This window comes from Hemiscyllium ocellatum, chromosome 30, assembly GCF_020745735.1.
Source record: "Hemiscyllium ocellatum isolate sHemOce1 chromosome 30, sHemOce1.pat.X.cur, whole genome shotgun sequence".
Classification (NCBI taxonomy): domain Eukaryota; kingdom Metazoa; phylum Chordata; class Chondrichthyes; order Orectolobiformes; family Hemiscylliidae; genus Hemiscyllium; species Hemiscyllium ocellatum.
Genome location: NC_083430.1, coordinates 21,425,348 through 21,449,609, shown reverse-complemented (window position 1 = coordinate 21,449,609; position 24,262 = coordinate 21,425,348). Strand labels below are relative to the sequence as shown.

At 39.0% G+C, this 24,262-nt stretch overlaps 1 protein-coding gene across 6 annotated transcripts in view; it reads left to right on the top strand.

The window, feature by feature from the left end:
- The window catches only part of LOC132830119 (zinc finger MYM-type protein 4-like), a 203,919-nt gene that overhangs the window by 135,901 nt on the left and 43,756 nt on the right, over positions 1 to 24,262 (top strand). For 5 of the 6 annotated variants that reach the window (XM_060847612.1, XM_060847613.1, XM_060847611.1 and 2 more), the window contains 4 exons: positions 6,438 to 6,605; positions 13,170 to 13,248; positions 16,577 to 16,841; positions 23,244 to 23,406. In XM_060847612.1, the coding sequence (XP_060703595.1) occupies positions 6,438 to 6,605; positions 13,170 to 13,248; positions 16,577 to 16,841; positions 23,244 to 23,406 (675 nt within the window). The remainder of the gene's footprint in view (positions 1 to 6,437; positions 6,606 to 13,169; positions 13,249 to 16,576; positions 16,842 to 23,243; positions 23,407 to 24,262) is intronic. The other variant, XM_060847614.1, reaches the window with a different exon arrangement.

Here is a 24,262-nt window from a genome sequence, read left to right as displayed (position 1 = left end):
TCCAAATCCTTCTGCAGCCTCCCCACTTCTTCAACTCTACCTAACTTAGCAACAATGCACTCCGTTCCTTTGTCCAGTTCCTTCGTTATTGTATAAAGTGAATAGTTGTGGTCCCAACACTGCCACGTTGAATTCTTCTCCAGTCTGGTTGCCATCTTAAAAAAAGTATACTTTATCCCTACTCTCTGCTTTCTGCCAATCGGCCAATCCTTTATCCATGCCAGCACCTTGTCCCTAACACGTGGGTTCTTATTTAGCAGCTTTCTGTGCGGCACTTTGTCAAAAGGCTTCTGGAAATCCAAATAGATCATAACCATTGGATATCCTTCTACTAACTTGCTTATTACCTCCTCAAAAAATTCCAGCAGTTTTGTCAGCTATGACTTCTACCTGATGAAGTCATGCTGACTCAACCCAATTTTACTGTGCACTTCCAAATACTCCACAATCTCATGATAATGGACTCTCAAATCTTACCAGAGACTGAGGTCAGGCTGACCGGCCTATAATTTGCTGTCTTCTGATTCCCTTCTGAACCAGGAGCTACATTAGCCATTTTCCAGTCTTCTGAGACCCTCCTGACTCCAGAATTTCTAAAAGAACACCACCATTGCCTCCACACTCTCCTCGGCACTCTTGTTCAGAACTCAGGATGTCGTCTGGGTGATTTATCCACCTTGAGACCTTTCAGCTTGCCAGCACCTCATTAATGATGGCTATGACATTCCACTCTGCCTGTTGACTCCCATGTTTCTATATGCTATGGTGTCTTTCACCATGAAGATTGGTACAAAGTCCTCAATCAGTTCCTCTGTCATTTCTTTGCTCCCTGTGACTACTTCCCTAGCCACATTTTCCAGTGGTCCAATAGCCACTCTTGCCTCCTCTTATCTTATATAGCTTGTCTTATCTTAATGTTTCTTGCGAACTTGCTCGCGTATTTTATCTTTTCCCCACTTAGTGCTTTTTTTTAAGTTATCCTCTACTGATTTTTAAAGGCTTCTCAATCCTCTGGCCTACCACATTATATGTTTTTTCTTTTGCTTTAATGCTGTCCCTGACTTCCCTTGTCAGCCATGGTTGCCTCATACTTGTACAAGTATATTATTTATTCCTTGAGATGAATTTCTGGTTTGCTTCCCGAACGACTTGCAGAAACCACTGCCGTTGCTGCTCTACTGTCTTCCCTGCTCGGTTCTCCTTCAAATTAACTCTAACCAGCTCATCCCTCGTCTTTGTAGCTACCTTGACTAAATTACAATACAATCAGTTTTACTATAATATATGTTTCCTCAATATGAATTGGCTTTAACGCAATTGAAGAATTTAGACTGTTAGTGAGTTTTGAGAAGATTTGTAGCTCAGGTTGAGGTTCTGGATATCGGTTTGCTCGCTGAGCTGGAAGGTTCGTCTTCTGATGTTTCATCACCATACTAGGTAACGTCTTCAGTGAGCCTCCGAATGAAGCACTGGTGGTGTAACCCACTTGCTATTTATGTTTGAGATTCCTTTGGATTTATGTCATTTCCTGTGGTGACAAACACCACATTGGACAAACAGGCAGAAAACTAGCCACCGAGATGCATGAACATCAACTAGCCACAAAACGATATGACCCACTCTCACTAGTATCCGTACATACGGATGAGGAAGGACACCATTTTGACTGGGACAACACATCCATCCTAGGACGAGCCAAACTGAGACACGCACGAGAATTCCTAAAAGCATGGCATTCCAACTGGAACTCTATGAACAAACGCATCGACTTGGATCCCATCTACCACCCGCTGAGAAAAAGAACAGGAAGTGAAATTTCCATAGGAAATGATGTCACCACAAGAAATGACATCACCAACCCAAGCAAACTCAAACATATAAATGGAAAGCAGACAACACCACCAGTGCTTCATTCGGTGGCCCACTGAAGATGTTACTTAGTATGGTGACGAAATGTCTGGAACAAACCTTCCAGCTCAGCGAGCAAGCCTACATTAAAAATTTAAACTGTTATTTGCAGAACGCAAGTTTCCTTACCTATATTAGCTGCAATGCGATTCCGGTCCCATTAGTCTAAATGGCTCAATTATTGTGAGATTTTCTTATAATATGACTTTGCACGAGAACTGAACTATAGTATTCCAGAGGAACCTCGATTATCCAGCATACAATTTTCTGAATATCGGATTATCTGGCAAGATCGCATGGTCCTGATACTTGGCTAAACTATGCTATCCGGCATTCAATTATCCAGAATTCAATTTACCGAACAAATTACTCCCCACCTGTGCCCTTTGTTTAATCGAGGTTCCTTTGAAAATATCAGAACTGACTATACTGTTACATCTGATTGCAGCTTCTACCTCAACTGCAGGGTGAATCCCATCATATTATGATCACAGCTCCCGAGAGGATCCTTCAATTTAAGCTCTCTTTATCCTGAATTGCCTGTGCCACAAGCTGCTTCAAAAAAACCATCCAATAGCCATTTCATAAATTCCTTTTCTAGAGGTCTGCTATCAACCTGATTTTCTCCATACTCATGATTATTGTAATAGTGCCTTTCTTAAATGCCTTTTCTATCTCACAATTTAGTTTCTTCCCCACATCCTGACTACTGCAGAGAGACCTGAATTCTACTCTCTCAAAATTTCAGCTTTCTGACTCGATATTACTTCCTGCTATCGACTTAATTGTATTTCTTACTAACACGGCTTCCTGCTCCTTCTGGCCATCTGCCTGTTCTTGTGAGAGGACATACATCCTCGGATATTCAGTTCCCAGCCCTAATCCCCTTGCAGTCACATCTGTGATACCTCTAACATTGTACGGGGCAATTTCAATTCTGCACTACAATCTTATTTATCTTGTTTCATATATTCTGTGTACTTAAGTACAACACTTTTGGTTGGCCTTTGACTGCCCCCCCGCACACATGGTTGTCTGCTGTACCTGGAGTTAGATTCCTCATCCTTCAAATACTGTTTGTTCTATTACTCGTTCTGGAAACTTTAATAACTTTCGCTTAGTCCTACCCCATAACTTGCTCCATAATTTTCAATGCAGCAGAACCCCCCCCCCCCCCCCCCCCCCCCCCCCCCCCGCCCTAACACAAACCACAACACCACTTTTTAATTTAAAGACTTATCCACAGCTTTAGTTATGCAATTCACCAGCACTCCACACAAGGAGCAAGAATTTCAAACCTGTTAAACAAGCTGAACACTGAGGCTCCTTCAGCATTACATCCTGGATCGATCTACCTGGCTCATATTTTCCTGTCCCTGACCACTGATTGAATTTGAGGTAGTTAATCTAAGGGCTGTGACTGCCTCCTGTACAGTGTCCAAGTAACTCTTTGCCCCTCGTTGACTTGTAGCTGTATTAAAAACTCAAACTCCAGCTTATCAACTCTGAGCTGGAGTTCCTCCAATGCTTTTTACATACAGTGACTATGAACCGTAATGCTGTCCACCAGTTCCCACATCGTGCAGTTACAACACATCATCTCTATTTTAATTACTTAGTTCTTAATTTGAATTTCAAAAAGTTCATACACTTCTTTTAGATTGCATCTTGTAAATATTTCCCCTATTTGCCTTCGATCTGAAAGTAACCTCTAATAGTCAAATTAGCTCTTAAGATCAACGAATGAACTGACAGTTAATTTGTGAGGTCACACTTTCGTGCTGGGTCCCTGATCCTGGACTTCAACCTGTTAAAAGTCAGCCAAACCAAAAGCAAGTTCCTCTTTCGCTCTGCAGAGAACTCCCAATTTGTCTCCAAATTCCCCGAATTGTATACTCACTCAGGCTGTCTCTCACTGTGGTTGTGACCTCTCCTTCCTTGACTGGCGAAGCTTACTGATACCAAGCCATGATTTCAGCACACAAGTCAAGCCTAAACACTTCGAGGGAGTGCTGAGTCTGTCTAGAGATGTCATCTTTGACAGGAGATGTTGCATTACGACCCTTTCTGGCCCTTCAGGTGGATATATAAGCAAGGCATGCCACTGTTTTGATTAGCAGGGGACTTATCTCCAGTTTGCTGAGCAATATTTATCCAGTAATCAACATTCTCAAAGCAGATTATATGGTCATTATCACAATACTGTTTGTGGGACTTTTCTGTGCATACATTGGCTTTTTTCCTTCTCTGCATTACAATAATAATGACACTTCAAAAATGCTTTGTAACTTGTGAGGTGCGATATAAATGAGGGTCTTTATTGTTTGTGCCGACCAGTTGTATTTAACCAGTTTGTGCAATGGAAAAAAGAAATGCTCCCTTAGCTGATAAGGTAACATATGAAGAACTTAGATTTAAATTATAATGAATAATTAAATTAAATTAAAAAATAAATGGTGCTGGTCATCAACATTTTAAACACTGAACAGCTTCAAGAGCATGCAGTCCTGTTAGGCTTAATGTAGACATACTTTTAATATTCTTCCACTGAATTTTAATTTAATAACTTGATCTTTTTGCTGTAAAATAATAATGGATGTAACAGCTCACAGCTGATCTTTGCTTAAAAGTCTGTGGTGCGTAAGCAGCCAGTTTGACTTAAAGATCATTTTCCCATGAATTATTCGGTTCTCTTTCTTAGAAGTCCACAGCTATAGTGTGAAAGAAATGTGTAAAATTTAATTTAATTAGCCCTCAAAACTACTTGACTGCTTATCAGTGAAAATAATCATTTTACCTAGAGATCATTGTAAGCAAATTACATTGTAATCTTTTTTCTTAAACTTCACCAATACAGTTTGACAAATCCATTTTAAATGTAGATCATTTTGTGATATAGCAGGATTGAGGTATTTGTAGAAATTGAAGTAATTATTCCATCTTGACAGACTGAAATTAATTTACGAGCTTCTTTACTTCAGGACACCTAAATTTTATTGTATGCGACTTTAGAAAGGATTCAAATTGCTATTTCAAATAAAATATCCCTAGCTAGAACATTGCAGTAGTTCATTCCCATTATATGGTTCAATCAAGTTTCTTTTTTCATAACTTCAAATACACTCCTTCCAAGCCCCTCAAAGCTGCATATGTGTCTAATATCCTGTTAAGCTAAGATGTTTTCAAGGCCTATGCTTCAGCTGGTCAGCAGGAGCAAATTTCCATCCAATGGAGTTTGTGCTCTGGAGCTGAAAACATAAAATAAGTTGAATAAAATTGGTCAATCATTTTCAATGAAATGAATACCTTAATGAGTAGGCTGCTCTGGAAGGTTAGACCATATGGGTTCAAGGGGAGCTAGCAAATTGGATATACTATTGGCTTGATGGTAGGAAGCAGAGAGTAATCATAGAATGATCTTGTCGGACTGGAGGCCCTTGACTAGTGGCATACCTTGGGTCAGTGCTGGGCCCGTTGCTGTGTTTTAACTATATCAGTGATTTGAATAAGAATATACAAGACATGATTAGTAAGTTTGCAAGTGACACTGAATTGGTGGCATCGGAGATAGTGAAGAAGATTATCAGAAATTGCAGCAGGACCTTGATCAGCTGGGGAAATGGGCCAAGAAATGGCACACGGAGTTTAATGTAGATAAATGTGAGATCTTGCATTTTGAAAAGTCAGATCAAGGTAGGAATTTCATGTTGAATGGTAGGGTCTAAAATAGTGCGGTGGAATAGAGGGACCTTGGAGTTCAAGTTCACAGTTCCCTGAAAGTGGAGTCAGAGGTAGACAGAGCCGTGAAGAAGGCTTTTGGCACACTGGCCTTTCATCATCAGGGCATTGAGTATAGAAGTTGGGAAGTCATGTTGCAGTTGTATAGGATGTTGGTGAGGCCGCACCTGGATTATTCTGTTGGTCACCTTGCTATAGAAGGGATGTTATTGAGCTGAAAAGAGTGCAGAAGAAAGTTACAAAGATGTTGTGAAGACCCGAGGGTTTGAGATACGGGGGAGGTTGGACAAGCTAGGGCACTTTTCTTTAAAGTGTTGGAGACTGAAGGGGGATCTTATGGAAGTGTATAAGATTGTGAGATGCATGGATAGGGTGAATGTATTCAGTCTTTTGCCCAGTGTTGGGGAATTGAGGACTATAGGGCATCATTTTAAGGTTGGAAGGGAAAGAATAAAAGGGAACCTGAGCGACAAAGTTTTTACACAGTGTACACATATGGAATGAGCTGCCAGTGGAAGTGGTTGAGGTGGGTACAATAACAACATTTAAAAGGCATTTGGACAAGTACATGAGTAGGAAAGGTTTAGAACAATTTGGAAATGGGGTTAGCATGGATGGACATTTTGGTCGGCATGGACCAGATTGGGCCAATGGGCCTGTCTCCGTGTTGTTGGCCTCAATGACTCTCAGGTAATTTGAATGAAGTGATTAAACTCGCAATGGTTGGTGAGCTAAACTTCAGATATAAACATTAAGGAGTTAAAAGAGTTTTCACAGAATTTTTTTTCTAGGAAAAGAGTTCAAATTTACACCGACATACTGAAGCTCTTAAAAGCGCTTCCAACTCAATTTTTATACCGGGTATGAAAATAAAAGATGAACCTTTAGATGAAGGATATGAGAAAGCCTTGGCACCACAAGAAGGTGCAAGAATTAAGGACGAACCTGATTCTTTACAGGTATAGTTAAGTTGTTTTATCTCTTGTTCTATTGTTATTATTCGTATTCAAAGCTGAACAAGTAAAATGAAGAATAAGATAATAAGGCATTCTATAATGTTATTACAAGTTAAATACAAATTTAGTGCCTTTTAGCTATGCTGAATTTAGCACAGGTATGTTATTCTTTGCATTGGAGCCCTTCTTTTGCATTCGCTATTAATTCACAGAACAGCCTTCACATTGCTTGGATAATGCTATATTTCTGCAAGTAATGACAGGGTGAAATGGAACAATTTTTCCAGCTCCAAATGTATTCATGCTTTATCCTCAAAGAAAACGAATTTATTTTTGATGCAAGAACACCGTAATTGCTATTTTCCAACATAAAAGTAGTTTGCAGCTTCAGTTTTCTCTTGTAACAGTAAACCATTATTATTCTTGTGAAACCACAGACAATTGATGTTGATTAGATGTTCCTTTGTGGGAGCCTGTCCGTGCTTGAAATAATTGTGGTTTTGGATAGTGATTGGAAATCCTGGTTTACTTTTTAAACTTTTGGCGTGGTGATTCAGTGGTTAGCATTGTTGTCTTTCAGCACCAGGGACCCAGGTTCAATTCCAGCCTCGGACGACTGTCTGTGGAGTTTGCACATTCTGCCCGTGTCTATATGGATTTCCCCCGGATACTGCAGTTTCTGTCCACAAACCAAAGATGTTCACGTTAGGTGGATTGGCCATGCTAAATTGCCCATCGTGTCCAGGGATGTGCAGGCTAGGTAGGTTAGCCATGGAAAATGCAGGTTGATAAGGGTACTGGGGGTGGGTGGGATGCTCTTCGGAGTGTCTGTGTGGACTCGATGGGCCAAATGGCCTATTTCCATAATGTAGGGATTCTATGATCATTTCCAATCTGCAGACATTAAAGTTATGTACATACATCTGCTCACTTGGCAAGTGCATTCCACAAATTAATAATCTTTTGACTGAAAGATTACTTCCCATCTCTGCCTTCAATGAGAGGCCCCTCATTTATAAACTATGTCCCCTATTTGTACCCTCACCCACAAGGAGAAACACTCTTTTTGCATTCATCCTGTCAAGTCCTCTCAGGAGTTTGAGTATCTCAGTAAGACCACTTGTCATTATTTTAAACTGCAAAGGATACAGGCCCAATCTGCCTGACTTTGCTCGTAACGTAACTACTCCATGCTGGTAGTCAGACATGTAAACCCTCTCTACGCTGCTAATGGAACCAAGTCCTTTCCTAAATAAGGATACCAGACTGTACATGGAAATCCAGATGTGATCTTATCAACCCCATAACAATTGTAGCAGAAAGAGGTATAGTTAGTAAGCTTGCAGATGACGCCAAAATTGGAGGTGCAGTGGACAGTGAAGAAGGGTACTTCAAAGTACAATGGGGCCTTGATAGGATGGGCCAATGGGCTGAGGGTGGCTGATTGAGTTTAATTTAGATAAATGTGAGGTGCTGCATTTTGGAAAAACAAATCAGAGCAGGACTTCTACACAGAATGGTAAGGTCCTAGGGAGTGTTTCTGAACAAAGAGACCTTGAAATGCAGATTCATAGTTTCTTGAAAGTCGAGTCGCAAGTAGATAGGATAGTGAAGAAGGCATTTGTTATGCTTTCCTTTATTGGTCACAACATTCAGTATAGGTGTTGGGAGGCCATGTTGCACCTGTACAGGACATTGGTTAGGCCGCTTTTGGAATATTGCATACAATTCTGGTCTCCTTCCTATTGGAAGGATGTTGCAAAACTTGAAACGGTTCAGAAAAGACTTAGAAGGATGTTGCCAGGGTTGGAGGATTTGAGCTACAGGGAGAGGCTGAATAGGCTGGGTCTGTTTTTCCTGGAGCATCGAAGGCTGACGGGTGGCCTTCAAGAGGTTTGTCAAATCATGAGGAGCATGGATAAGATAAATAGACGAAGTCTTTTCCCTCTGGTGGGGGAGTCCAGAACTAGTGCATAGGTTTAGGGTGAGAGGAGAAAGATATGAAGGGGACCCACACGAACAACTTTTCCACGTAGAGGGTAGTGCGTGTATGGAATGAACTTCCAGAGGAAGTGGTGGAGGCTGGTACAAATACAGCATTTAAAAAGCATCTGGATGGATATATGAATAGGGAGTGTTTAGAGGAATATGGTCCAAGTGCTAGGAAATAGGACGAGATTAGGTTAGGATAACTGGTCGGCATGGAAGAGTTTGACCGAAGGGTCTTTGTCTATGCTGTACATCTCTATGACTCTATACCTTCCTTTTTTTTATTTTCAATCTCCTTTGCACTGGATGGCTCCATTCCATTTGCCTTCCAAGTCACTTGCTGTACCTGCATATTAATCTCTGTGGCTCAGATTTCTGTAATCTCTCCATTTAATAATATGATCTTTGCTATTTGTTCAGCTATTATGGAAAGTTCATGTTTTACTACATTTTACTCCAATTCCCGCATTTTTGCCCAATCACTGAACCTATTTATTCATTTGCAAACTGCTTATTTCCACTTCATGTGTTAGTGTCCTACTTGCCTTTGAATCATCAGCTAATTCAGTTACTATTTTGTTTGCCCATTCATCTAAGTAATTGAGATCGATATTAAGGAGCGAGGCCCCAGCACTGATCCCTGTGGCACTCCACTGGTTACATCTTGCCAACCTGAAAACAACCCATTTATGTTTAATCTGTTTCCTTTTAGCCAACAAGCCCGTTGTTGAGACTTTTACATCTTACACAATGAGGTCTCATTTTATGTTGTAATCTTTGATGTGGCATCTTGTCAAAAGCCTTCTAGAAATCCAAGTGCGCCTCCTACACACACATTCTGTGGGAAAAAAAATATTAGTCTGCTTGTAACTTCCTGCTTTTTCTCTTTCCTTTTATGAATGGAGGAGTTACAGTCACTATTTTTCATTCTGATGGGAGCTTCCCAGAATCCATGGAACATTATAAATTTAAAAGCATTGACCACTTTTAAGCCCTGAGGATGAAGTCCATCAGAATTTTATTAACATTAAATTCTAATGCAGGTAGTTCTCCTATAACACTGTAGTTGCATTCGAGCAAAATCTTGCTTAATAGAAAATCACTTAATACAAGGAAAAGTGGGATTCGGAGCAGACCAGCAAAACATATCACTCATGACTGCTCAAAAAGCACTTGAATGTCTAACACAAAGTATAGCACAGCCTGAATAAAGGTTGAAATCATATTAACGAAACAAAAGTAAGTTTAACACGGTACATTTAAAAACAATAAGAAAGCTGCTCTCTGTACAGTACCTCTCTCAGAAAGCTGCTCTGTTGGCAGCTGACATGGGCGCATGCGCAGAAAGGCACGAAGATCAGCACCAACGTTGCGCATGTGCGGACACTGTTGCATGCACAGAATGATAAGAACATCGGCGCATGCGCAGAACAGCACGGAGATTTCGGTGTGCACCTCGACACATGCGCAGGACGAAGTGCGCGAACCGATTCCCGCTGAAATCACGCTATTGCCGATGGAGGTAAGCGTTCTCCAAAATACCATTCCCGACTTCAGTGACATTATAATCTAATCGCGCTGCCGAAACGCACGTTTTCCCAGAATGAGCAGTAATATAATTTTCTAAGCACCTATTCCATGGTTTTTGTAATTTTTTCAAAATAGTTCTTTCCTCCCTTTCACCTCATGATTTACACATGCATCTGGAGTGTTTTGTTATCTCCTGTAGTGAACTCAGATACTGAATATATCTTCAGCGCATCTGCTGTTTATTCTTTCCTATTATTAGAACCCTAATCAGATTGTGGAGGACCAATGAGCACTGTAGTTACTCTTTTCCTTTTTGAAGTACCTCGATAAATTTTTTATTCAAACTAGCTTTCTCTCATAATATAATTTCTCCCTCATTCTTATTCTTATAGTCATTCTTCACTTTTGTTTTATATTCCATCCAGAATAATAAGCTTTTTTCAATGTGATAACATGTTTAATCTTTTGTGGTTTTCCATGAATGACGCATCCTCTTCCTGGAGCCAGTCTTTCTTAATGGAATGTATTTTTACTGAGGCTTATGAAATACTTCTTCCACTGCACCTCTACTGACCTATCCTTAATGAACTTGCTGGTTCACTTTCCTGTCTTCTAAGCCTGATTCTTGCCTTAATTTAACTTCAAGGCACTGGTTTTACACCCACAAGTTTCTCCCTCAAATCGAATGTGAAATTTAATTATTTTGTAACAGATGCTTACATCATGAGGGTTTTCATTAATTGTCTCGTTAGCTTTACCAGGTCTCGAATAACCCGTACAGTTATCATGTCTTGAATATGTCACTCTACAAAACTCTCCTAAAAATATGCTACAAACTAAGTTTCCAGTCTACCTTTGCCAATCTGATTAGTCCAGTCTATATATACACTAAAGTCACCCATGATTATTGCCGTATCATTTTTACAAGCCCATATTATTTCCTACCATGTACCCCATCCAGCAGTGCAGTTACTGTTAGGGAGCCTATAATCTAGTCCCACAAGTGACCACTTCCTTTCTACTTTTTAACTCTACCCAAACTGATTCTCTATTTGACTTTTAGAATCAGAGTCCCCTCACTATTTTAACAATGCAGTATTTTGTCAGAGCTGTGCCATAACCTTGTCTTAGCTCCTTATCCTTCTGAAATGTTGTGTACTCTTGAATATTCAAATTCCAGTCTTAATCATCTTCCAGCTGTGTGTTTGTGATGGCTGTGAGATCATTCATCTTTTTATTTCAGATAATTGATTCATGTTGTTATGAATGCTACCTGCATGCCTGCTTCTTGTCCATTGACCAAACTTTTTTCCATGTTAATACCCTACATGATCCCTTTCCCTGCCTATTAATCTAATATGTGGCATTTATTGAATGCCTTTTGGAAATCCTAGTATAATGCATCTACTGGTTTCGCTTTATCTAATTTACGAGTTAGAACAGTAGAGCTTCCATTTTCCCCACTTCCAGTGCCCCATGACTCATTCAGAATATATTTCTTCTACGCCAATCTTTAAGCCAGATATTCATGTACCCAATTTACCCTTGGACAATTGGCTTTTGCCTCGTCATAACCCAGAGATCATTACCTTTGACAACTGCCTTTTAATTTTGCTTTTCATTGCTTGGATTCCCTACACAAAACCTCTCTCCTGGCCCTATCTATGTCATTGGTACTTACGTGGACTCTGACAACTGGATTCTCCTCACCCCATTGGAAATTTCTGTGCAACCCAGAGCACGTATTCTGAATCCTGCTACAGGGCAAGCAACACAGATTTCTAGAGTTTTGCTTTTGGGTGCAAAGAACTGTGTGTCCGTTCCCTGACTGTACTGTCGTAGAGTCGCAGAGATGTACAGCATGGAAACAGACCCTTTACTCCAACTCGTCCATGCCGACCTGATATCCTAAATTAATCTCGTCCCATTTGCCAGCACTTGGGCCGTAACCTCTAAATCCTTCCTATTCATGTACGTGTCCAGATGCCTTTTAAATGTTCCACCACTTTCACTGGCAGTGTCCTGTTTTATCACCCCATTCCTATTAACTACCTAACTTGAATGGATTCCTGTGCCATTCCTGTGGTCGCTGTGCACATCCACCTTGCAGATCCTGTTTTGTTTATATTTTTTGTTTTTGTATTTTTTTTTCATATCCCTCATGGAACAAACAACAGTTGAGTAATTGTAGCAAGTAAGTTGCTGCACTGACGTCAGTTAACTCTGTACTAATCCACATTGACCATTTAGAAATGATACACTTCTTTATCATTGATTCTATTAAGCCTTAACTACTTTTATTTCCCAGTGTCTGGACTGAGTCCAAGACTTTACTGTATAGAACATGCTGTTGTCCTAGTACTCATATTGTCAGTTAGAATCAATTCATATGACACAATCATGTGTTTGAGAAATCTGTAAAGTATTTGATATATGCAGTGCAATGTTTTCAATCGGATATTTTGCTTACTGCATGGCTCCACTAGACCAATGAGAAGAAATTCTATAAATTCTATAAAAAAAAGCAGCTAATTTGCTTGGACATAAATGATGTATTGGCCCTTTTCCAAATAATGTTTTGGGGTCTTTAAGGCACTAAATTGCTATAAACAGAATATGCTAGATACTCTGAACAGACCAAGCAGCATCCATGGAGAGAGAAGCCGAGCCAATATTTAAAGTTGATCAGAATGGATCAGCCTTTTCATTTTTGTTTTGGATTTCCAGCATTTGCAGAATTCTGCTTTTCTGATTTGAAGGATGATACCTTCATAATTCTTCTGTACAGTATTGCTAAGGTTGTATGTTTAAGCCCAGGGTTGGAGTCAGAAGCAAGAATGTTGTTGAATAAACTATTCTTTTCAAATTGCTTTTCTTTCTTATCTGTAGCATAATATGTTGATGAACTATGGTAACTCCTAAAAGTCACTCAGTTTAATGCTTATCATTTTTCAGTAATCTCAAAAGTACGACTATAAACTAAATACAAGACTGATATAGTTTCTGTCTGTTCAAGTGTGAAAGCAAATTTTTAATTTTTAATTTCAGGGGTACGGTCAACATTCCAAGTCTCAGGAATCTGATATCCGAATCAGTGCAGTGTTTTCCGTGAGCGGTAGTCCACTTGGTAAGCATTGTACAATGTTCTTGCTGACCTAAGGGCTAATGACTTTCTCCATAGATGGAGGTATCTTAAAAGCATGGGGGAACATACTTGTGCGTTGTGCTGTTTTAACACTTTTAATTTGAATGAAACTACACCTAAACAGGTCTGTATTTGAGAAGAGGTGAGAATTCTTAAAAGGGAGCCCTTCATGGAAATCCCTCAGAATTGTTTGTCGGAAACAAGCAGCTCTTAAGCATTTCTGTTTCTCAAATTTAAACATTCTGCATAAAACAACAGCCTTGGGAACTTAGCCAGGAATGAAGAGTAGGAAGGGAGAGTTTTTAAAAAAACAAAAATCACAAGGCTGAAGGATTGAAATATATTTCCATTGGCTGCACTCGTCCGATGCTTTGCTGATGTACATAAATCGTAGTTTGCTCCCAGATTTGAAATTCAAATGGTTCATCCTGCTACTACATTTTCATTAAAGCCATCAGTATTCTGGGGAACAAATATGAATGATGAATTGCCAGTTGAAACTCTGTTGATTCCAATCATATTAGCGTTCATGGCCATGTACCATACTGAAGATTTGAATAGAATTTTGTCCCATTGCAAGCGTTTTCTACTTAACATGTCTAGATTTGCTGCTAACTATTCATAGTGCTCTTCTGCTCAGGGTGAGGTAATCGAAATCTATGTTACTCTTTTTAAAGATGTTAGTAATTGTCAGTGCAGTCCAATTGCACAGATCAGTTTGGTCGTAGATTGTTGTTCAGGCGTAGTGTTACTAATCTTGAGAAGTTAGTTTTATTGTTGAAAAGTTGTTACTTGGAATTGACTAACTTTTTACATCTGAGCATTGATTATTCTTTAGATAGCTACTCAACTTCTCTCAAATGCATAGCACAGAATCATAGACTGAAAAGAATGCTACTGTTTGTGCTTTTATACCTTGTCCTGTTTTTGCCTTAGCCTAGCATTCTGGCGTAACTGCTCCGCTGGGAAGTAATGGTAAAAACTGATGAGTGCTCTCTTCAGAGAGCCAGATTTGAGCTAGGGGCAGTGAATAGAATAAAGAAATGCTAACATTCTGAGCAGAGCATCAAAGCTGAAAGGCTGAGAAGTTTGCAGGCCAAGTAATCACTAAGTGGATGATGTCATAAACATGCAAAATTCTGGAAGTACTCAGGAGCTCTAGGAGCATGTATAGAGAAAGGTGCAGAGTTAAATTTTGAGGTCAATGCCTTTGCACCCATTTTGCCCCTTCGCTGGTTTTGTTGTTTTTCTTTCATTTCTTCTTTTTTGCTTTCACGTGGCAGCTGTTCATCATTTTGTCATTCACATTTCATCTAGATATGTCTATAGTGTCCTGTTACCACTCACGAGGAGTTTGCACCATGAACTCTATTATCATTTGATTTGTCCTGTCTTCCACCCTCTTGCAGACCTCCTGTTCTTTTTGTCACCCTCCTTTCAAATTGCTTATAACTGAGTGGTTTCCCAGTTCTATTGAGCGACCACTGATCTGAAATGCCAACTCCCCCTCTCCCATGGATGCGGACACCTGCTTGAGCATTCCCATCATTTTTGCTTTCTGTTTCACATTTCTACCATTCGCAATATTTTTGTTTGGAATGCTGTTGTATTCAATTATTCCTAGTAAAATTCCAGCAATGGAAGTGTTGTGCAATTGAAATGCAGATTCTATTTCTGTGGATTACTTTTTAATTATAAAACTGAAAGATTGGTGAAACATACACATTCTAAAATTCACTCCTCCAGTAAAAGGGAATTTTGGTAAGATTTGGTTTCGATTTGTTATTTCTTTGCATTTAAGTTTCCATGTTCACTGCCTAGCTACTGTGACAGGTTTGAATCTTGCTTTTAAACATGAGCTAAGAAGTATGTCAACAGTGGAATTAAATGTCATTCGCTTTAACCATCTCAACACTTGCTCGAGCTCTCATGGACGCTTCACTTTCGTTGTCATTTCCCAAGTTTCTGATTGACATTCTTGTATGTCCAGTTACAAATGGTGTTTAAGGTTCACGGTTGATGCCTATGTACCATTCTCTCAGTACTTTCAGTCCTGAATACAAACAGTTGAACTCTACCCTAATAGTGAAGTGGAGGTGCTGGAGAGTGATGATGCACAGATTACCCTCCTGATTTAGAAGCATGGTGAAACCACGTAGAGAATTGCAGATTAAACATGACTGTGGACTCTGAATAATCACTTGGGGTCAAAGTATTCCGATGATTGAAAAATGTTTATGAAATATATTCTCAACTCTCTTAAGCAATAAAGAAAAACTGATTTTGTAAGGTGCTGTTGAATATTTTACCAAACGCAGTCTATTAGAAAGCACTGAGATTTTTAATTGTTTTCACTATATCCTAAATTTTGAATGTGCCGCTTGTTCGATTAATAATTCTACACTGATGTTGCCTCCATTTGTGCAAATATTCACTTTGAAAGGAATCGTATTTATAAAGAAATAGTAGCAAAATCTTCAGTTCTTTTCCTTGCTGATTTCAGCCTTTTCCGTCCTGGCTGGATCATGGTTTTATAGGTGTCGGTTGCCCTGCTGATTTTGGCAGTGAGGTCAGTGAGACTTTTAGCTATGGGATCATCAAAACTGGCAAAATTTGTTTTATTCTAATGTTGAATAAAGATGTACAATTCAAAAGGCATCTGTAGATGGCGATGAGGAATAGAATTTTCTTTCCTTTGTCTGAAGGAGGTTGAAGCAAGTTACAGAATTCATATCGCTGCTCCTGACTGACAGCAAACGCAGAATCACCTTGATGGTTCACCAGGTTTACACACTAAATTATCGCAAATGCTGCTTCAATGTCTTTTCAATGTTTCTACTTTTGTATTTCAGAGAATAGTTACTTAGTGCCTTTGTAATATGAACAAACAAAACATTTTAAACCGGAAAGATTAATGATCACATTCTAATGCGAATCACAGCATTTTGTGAAGTGGCTTCTGCAGGATTTGTTCTGTTCTTGAGCATTTGATTTGGAGTAGTTGACTTGAAATAATTAGCTGGTGGCACCATTTTCCCCAATAATTGATCGTTTTACTGGCATGTGTGAAAGCAGTGCACGTTCCTACCTTTTTTATACCAGGGCCAAAAATCATGACTGTCCTACTTTGAGAAGCATCGGTAGAGGCTGCACTTAGTGTGTAGAGCTAGGGGAGAAATGTCGAAAGGGAAGTGTTTGTGCTTTCAAAAGGAGAAGAACACATCAAGGCACAAACACACGGCAAATGTAAATTTATATTTGCTTTCTACATATTTGTCTCAATTAAAGACATTGTCTTATTGTATTGCAGTATCCCAATTGGTACAGCAAAATACGTCAAATGCTCTCAACACAGCAAAGTCATCTGCAGGTGGCAGTGGGCAGACAGCTTCAGCTCCTATGAGTGTACGGGTCACTTGTTCAGGATGTAAGAAGATTTTAAAGAAGGGACAGACTGCCTATCAGAGGAAAGGTTCAACCCAGCTGTTCTGTTCCACCCTCTGCCTTACTGGACTCTCAGCATCGACTCCAAGACTTCTCCCTCCTCCGAAAAAATCCTGCTATCTCTGCAACAAGTATGACCTCGCTTTAATCTAATAGTATTTATTTAAATTGTCAATTCTGAGCTGAAAATCAGAGGTCTTCCCTGAAAGTTGATAATATCTAACAATAGTTAGCATACGAAAATGAGCTCTCAACTGAGTAGCTGGTATTGCTATTTTGGTGAGTACAGCAATTGCTGTAAAACCTGATCTAACAAATAAAGTTAATCAGTGGAAATAACAATTGTTTATAGGAATGATATCCTTGAGCAATTTTAAATTGCCCACCTTTTTAAATCGCATGGGAACTGTTCAATTAGATTATTACCTTCTAGCTACCCTGAAGTATCCATTTATACCTTAATCTGTGTTTTCTTTTTGAAATAAGGTCATATTAAACTCAGCCACCACCCTAATCAAGTAACTTTGTATGTGCAATCCTGATGAGCAATGTCTAAATTAATTGGAAATTGTCTATTCAAGTCACCAATAGGTTTTGTGTCCATACTAAGTAACTTGATTTTACAGAGGGACTATACTGATTTATTATGGACAATTTTACAGATAAAAATTATTTGAACTTGCCTTCCAAGTGTTAGGAGTACATGTTATATAGTAAAAATATAAATGCATGGATAATGAAAAACTGGGTTATTGAACTGTTGTGACTTATCTGAGTTGAGATTTATCATGTGGTTTCTTGGAAATTACATGTCAGACCAGAGAGAACTGTGGATTATTTGCTGTTTACTGGAATTTTGGAAGATTATCCAATAAAACGTTTTAAGAAATAAGAGATGGGTTTTATATGTTAATTGCAGGACCAAAGACTTGGCCAAGTTTTTAGATCTGTGCTGTTTATTACCCAGCAGCATGCTGTGGGGTCAGGTTGCTCTGTGTTTTCATAGACCTGAGATGTGAATTGTTGAAGATTGTAACAAGAAAAGCAGCACTCGCTCTGTCAGTAATAGAGAAACAAAGCAAAACCAGCAGTGTTCTCTCTGAAATATTTGTGAAATCCCATCGTTTAAATTTTAGGCTTCCTAACTGTTACCCATTTGAATCTGAAGTCAGGTCTAAAGATCTTCCAACACGCAGTGACTGTCAGCAATTTGATTTCATTGACAGGAAAGGAAATAATCAGTGATAAGTCAACCCACACTATCTTCTGAACTTGTACCCTTGACCTGCAGGGTCTTGTTCCTTTTTGTTTTGCTAAAACTATGATATCTCTGAAGAGTTGTGCTGCCTTGTCTAGTCTTGTCTATGAATGAAGGGATGTAGTTTAACTGATAACTAGTTTGCTACTTGATTGCAGGCTAATTTTGTTTAAAGTAAACTACTTACTTTTCAGTTGATAGAGACTTTCACCACATTTCAGTTTTAAATCACAGTAATAAAGTGAAACAAATTCTCACCCAAGGCTCTCTTTAGTTCCAGTTGTTCCATACATCTGTACCTTCCAAAAAACCACTTGTGGCAGATTATCTGAAATGACTGCTCATTGGTTACTCAGTTGATGATGAGAAATTTGTAGTTTTCCAAGGCTTGCAATAGATTGTCAAAATATCATATTTATCATTATGGATGTGTCTTACCTGAAACAACAAAGAATCTTGATCTGTTTGTGGGTGTCTGTTTAAGACGTTTCATTCCAAAATATGGGCAAACTTTTTTTTGGGTATTCGTTAACGAGGTATGGGCGTTGACTGTTTTAAGAAACAAGGTGTCATGACTGTCATGTTTTAATGCAAAAATGTTATTTTAAAAATGTGTTTCAGTGGAAAGAAAGATAGAGTTTGAGCTGATGTCAAATGATTTCTTGTTTTCTTTATGGCCAATAAAAATTAGTGTAATTAAGTTATTGCGCCTTTAATATGAGCTGAACTTGAAGTATCCTTTTTCGTTGTGTAGGTTCAAGTTTGAAAATTCTTTTTGAGGTAAAAGCACTGCATGAATCAAATTAACAGCACAATGAATTGCTCTTAGCCATCTGAGAGACTTGAGCACAAGATGAAGTCTGAGATTCCACTGTTTAAATGACGGATACTGTATTTTTGGAGGAGCCATTTCTTGTTTGAGATATTAAACAGACTCAATGCCATGCCCCTCATTTGGATGTAAAAGTTCTCGTGGCACTACTCTGAGGAGTTGGGGAGTCCTCACCTTTTGTCTTTCCCACAGCTGACATCAGAAACGGAGTTTACTTCATGCTGTTCAGGGGAGCTTGCTGTGTGCAAATTATCTGTGCTGTTTCCTACCTTACACCACTAATTTCCAGAAGTATTTAATTGGCTTTAAATACAATTGAGAAGTGCAAATCTCTTATTTCTTTGACCACTGAGAAGGTTGGCTGTAGTTGTTTCTTGTTCATTCGACAAAGCCATAGTTGTTTATTTCCTTAAGGGTTTTACTATTTGCAACTATGGAGAAAACAATTTTGTTCCAATTTCTGTACAACCATGTGCCTGATTGGAGAGGATTGCTTTCATTTGGATCCATATCATAAAATGATACATTACTGGTGATGGTGATTTGGGGGTGGCTAAGAATTTACGTAAACCTTGGTGTTTCAAACAGGTGCCAACAAAGGTTTCAAACAGATAATCATTTTGATTACTCTCTTGTATTGATGTGTTGTGTTTTAATTACTACTTGCCTCAGCCAGCAATTATTTGAGCTGTGGATCACCCTCACTACACCTGCTTTCATGTGAAGAAATACTTTGTGCAACTTGTCCTAAAGTTACTCTTAAAACTCTGTACTAGTTCATTTTGTCCCACAGCCATAATGAAACTCGTGGTATTCTTTATACTCTTCTAAGTTGCAGTTTTACATGTTATACTCTTATGCCTGTTCAGAACCATCTTTGTCAAGACTGATATCACCGTCTGTCATAATAACAAAGTGCTGGAGAAACTCAGCAGATCTGGCAGCATCTGTGGATAGGGAAACAGTTAATGTTCTGAGTTCAGTATGACTCTTCAGAACTCACCCCCATTCCTCATCCCGGGATGAGGGGCGTTTGCCTCAAAAGAAAGATCATTAGGTGACTTGTGTTAGACTGCCATGGAAATATCTTGACTTGCTTGATGTTGTTTGTCTTTGAGATGACTGATATTCAAAGCTTGTTCTTGGAGGAAATGCTTCTCCCTGATGCTGTAATTATGTGATTTTTGTAAGACTTCTGTCATCACTTATATAATAATGTGCCTTAATCAGGAAAGGGAGAGGAGAAAGTTTGTGACTGGATGCTGTAAGGTGGAGCTCCAGAGGATACTCTTTTCATACTTCTCATTCGAAGCTTGCGGATGTATCTTGCTATCTCATTATTGTCAAATTTGACAGTACAGTTTTTCTTTAACTAACACATTGACTGTGACCTGAAGTAAAACAAAGCTCATCAGGAAATAGTTTGCAGATTTAAAAAAAAAATTGCTTTTGCTGCAAATGTGGGCGGCACGGTGGCACAGTGGTTAGCACTGCTGCCTCACAGCGCTAGAGACCCAGGTTCAATTCCCGACTCAGGCGACTGACTGTGTGGAGTTTACACATTCTCCCCGTGTCTGCGTGGGTTTCCTCCGGGTGCTCCGGTTTCCTCCCACAGCCCAAAGATGTGCAGGTCAGGTGGATTGGCCATGCCAAAATTGTCCATAGTGTTAGGTAAAGGGGTAAATGTAGGGGAATGGGTGGGTTGCGCTTCGGCAGGTCGGTGTGGACTTGTTGGGCCGAAGGGCCTGTTTCCACACTGTAAGTAATCTAATCTAATCTAATCAATGTGATTGACCAATACGGTCAGTTTAACAAGTGAGTAGCAGTTGCCATAGATAATATTCTTTGGATCTCAGTCTTCAAAATCTCAGTGGCCAGTCACCACAGCCTTTTTGGAGAAAATTCCATTTTCCTACTATCCTTTTTGTTATAAGGGCTTCCTCATTTCACTCCCAAGTGCAGTAGCTCTAATTTTTAGGTTATGTCCTTATGTTCTGGATTTCCCATGGGAAGAAGTTGTTGATCTATACTTAACCATTGTAGTGTTTTAAAGATCTCATTTAGATTACCACTCCATCTGCTCAACTGAGAAATGTAAAAACTAAGTTTGCAACTGATCCTCACTATTTTAGTCTTGAGGACTAGGTGCTATTCTGGTGAAAATACATTTCCTGCCTTCTCAGGACAACATAATTGCTGAGATGTTGTCTCCAAATTTGGACACGACTTAAGATGGGTCTGACCAAGGCTTTGTACACCTGAAACCTCACTTTCTCACTTTTCTATTCCAGCCTGATTGAGATAAAGCTCTGCATTCCTTTGCCATTTTCAATTTTTTCAATCAGTCCACTAGCCTTTAGTGATAGATGAACATTGACACCTCTGTCTCTTGTCCACAGATTCTTGCCTGGCATCAATCATTGTCTACTTTACTCCAGTGAATTCTGCCACTTCTTGCTACTTGTGTTGTCTGTGTTACCTAAAAACTTGTATTCATTCATCCAGATTGTGTGTATATAGGGCAAATTTGAGGAACACCATTTATCACCTGTCAATCAAAGAATGTACCTTTTGTCTCTATTGTATTTTCTAATTCTCTGTGAATCATAAATCCATGTCACAAAGTAATCTCTAATTTCAGTTTGTTTTTATAAACGTTTGCTTGGACCCTTGCCGCATGCCCTTTTCAAACTATCAAATATTCGCCATGTAAATTCTAACTGTGATTGTGGCTGTAGTATTCTTTTAAGTGACTTTTCTCCTTCATCTTACCTAAATAAATCCTATGTTGTTAATTCATAACTGCCAGCAACAGTAACAGCTGGTGGTTTTCGTCTTAACAGTGTGTCCTTTGAGAAACAGCACTTTTTAAAAGCATCTATAGAATGAAATTAATTCAATATGGCCAGATTACAGTTCACTTCTCGATTATCCCATAGATTATGGAATAAACTAAAAGCATCCTGATGGTTGCAGAATTAAAATGGACAAGTTTGAGGTATTTGAAATATTATCATTAAAGACCTCAAGTCCAGTGTGACAATAGTTGTGTTCAGCCTTCTCAGAAATAACATTCCCAGTTAAAACTTTGATGACCCATGTGCTGAGAAGAGAGCAGCAAATAAATTGGGTGTACAGGGTATGGAGGAAATATAGGGGATGGTTCAATGTGTCCAAGTGTTTGGCAGTTCAGAAGACTGAGGAGTGATGGAAAGAGAAACCAAGCTAATCTTGATAGAGCAGTTTTATGTTTGGTAGCCTTTGAATAGATCCTATGATTGACACAGGTCTTTGAGTACAGAGTAGAGACTGTGTTACTGTATGTGTTATGCAACTGGAAAGAAGACCAGAAAGAAGATTGAAGAACCAGAAAGTGGAGGGATTGGTCAGTACACGTGCTGTTGTTGAAATGGTGCCAGAGCCACCAGACTGTTCAGAGAGGTCAGAGAAGAGAGCCTCATGGAGTTGTGTGTCATCAGGGCCATCATGATTTGAGTGAGAGAAAGCTCATAGATGTTCACCTTGTCAGTGGTAGTGAGGACTTTGAATAGAATGCAGCTGCTACTGAATGCGTCGTGTACCAAAACAATTGGATGGCAAATGAGGAATCCTACAAAAATGAAGCACAAGGTGGAAAAACTGAGATTACATGAAATTGCTCATTTCTGTGGGAAAATTTGAGAGTGCTTATAATGCTGACAGGTGTACTTTTATGTTGACTGAAAGCAAAATGTATGTTTCTATTTGAAATATCCTTCATCTGTTAATTAATCCTTCAATAATGTTGATTTTAGTTTGGCTGGTGGAATAAAAGTTTTTAGAAGATGAAACTTGTGCAGTGTGTTTTCTTTTTACAAGGTTAGTAATTCCAATATGGATTGCAACAATACTGCATTTCAGAGTAGTTCAAAGTGTTCCTGAAGACCAAGACTATATGTTGACATAATCCTTTAGCAGTCAAACATCAGATCACCATTTAAGTTAAATTCAGCCCTTGACTTTGCATTGAAGTTTATAGCTTATGGTATGAGAAAATTCTGAACCCACACCATTAAATATACTGCTTATCTTGCATTGTCAGCATCTATAGACTTTTCTCTCCTCTTCGCCAAAGGGATAGAAAATTGGAGAAATACAAAAGGTTGTATCAACCAAATGGATGTCTCTACCTGACATGTAAATCCTATTTCTAGAGTATCACATCCAATACTATGTGATGCTGCACTCTGTGTGTGGACTATCTTACATGGTTTTGAAACTGCTTAATATTAGAGCATGCAGTGTGGTAGAAGAAATAGTTTTGAGGCTTGCACACTGGATACGAACACCATTTGAACATTTTGTTTTAATCATTTTGGGAAAAGCAGCACCATTGGTTTGCATTAATGTGTTTTTAAGTTAGGCAATGGTTGAAATTATTTAAAATATGTAATTTATTTTCAGGGAAATCATGAACTTAAAAGACCTAGTAATGGGTCAGATTGACGGCAGGGGTCCATACAAGGAATTCTGTAACCATAACTGCTTGTTTGAGATGAAAAGGAAGTCTGCTTCAACGACAAATAATATCACCACCAAATGCAGCATTTGTCAGAAAGTGTCTGTAGTAAGTTGACTAACTAATCATATCTTTTTGCGTTATCCACTCTTATTTCATGTTAATTTGTTTGCTTTGAACTATAAAGAAATGATTCTGTTGTAAGAATAGAGAACAACTGTAAAGGATTAATTTGGGTGAAAATAATTCCTCCACTATTTGAGAGAACATCTTGAAGAGGTTTAGGGTGAGAGGCGAAAGATATAAAAGAGACCTAAGGGGCAACTTTTTCACATAGATGGTGGTCCATGTATGGAATGAGCTGCCAGAGGAAATGGTGGGGCTAGTACAATTGCAATAAAAGGTATCTGGATGAGTATATGAACAGGATGGGTTTGGTGGGATATGAGCCAGGTGCTGACAGACGGGACTAGATTGGGTTGGGATAGCTGGTCAGCATGGACGAGTTGGACCGAAATGTCTGTTTTCGTGCTGTACATCTCTATGACTAAATGTTATGGTTTTTAGCAATGAGGAGCAGCATAATGGAACTGCTGTTACCAGAAACACATTGCTTTCCTATTCCTAATTTGATGTAAATTCCATCTTTGTAGTGGTTCAGTTTTGCTTATTTACCCCGAGTGTCGTGACGATCCATTTGTCTGACTTAGAATGCTTTTCATCCATTGCTTATACTTGTCACAAATTACATGGTCAACTAATTTATCGTGTTCATTCTGAATCTTCTGTAGTATGTTGCCATCTATATTGGTTACCCTGTGAGTGTATGGGATACAAGAAGCATTCAAAAAAATGCCCAGCTGAGATGGCTATTACAGCTGACCATTGCTGTTGTGTAATAAGCTGTCAGGCAGTTGTCAAGTTAGTTTTTTTTTCTTTAATTTATCTGCAAATTTTAGCTCTC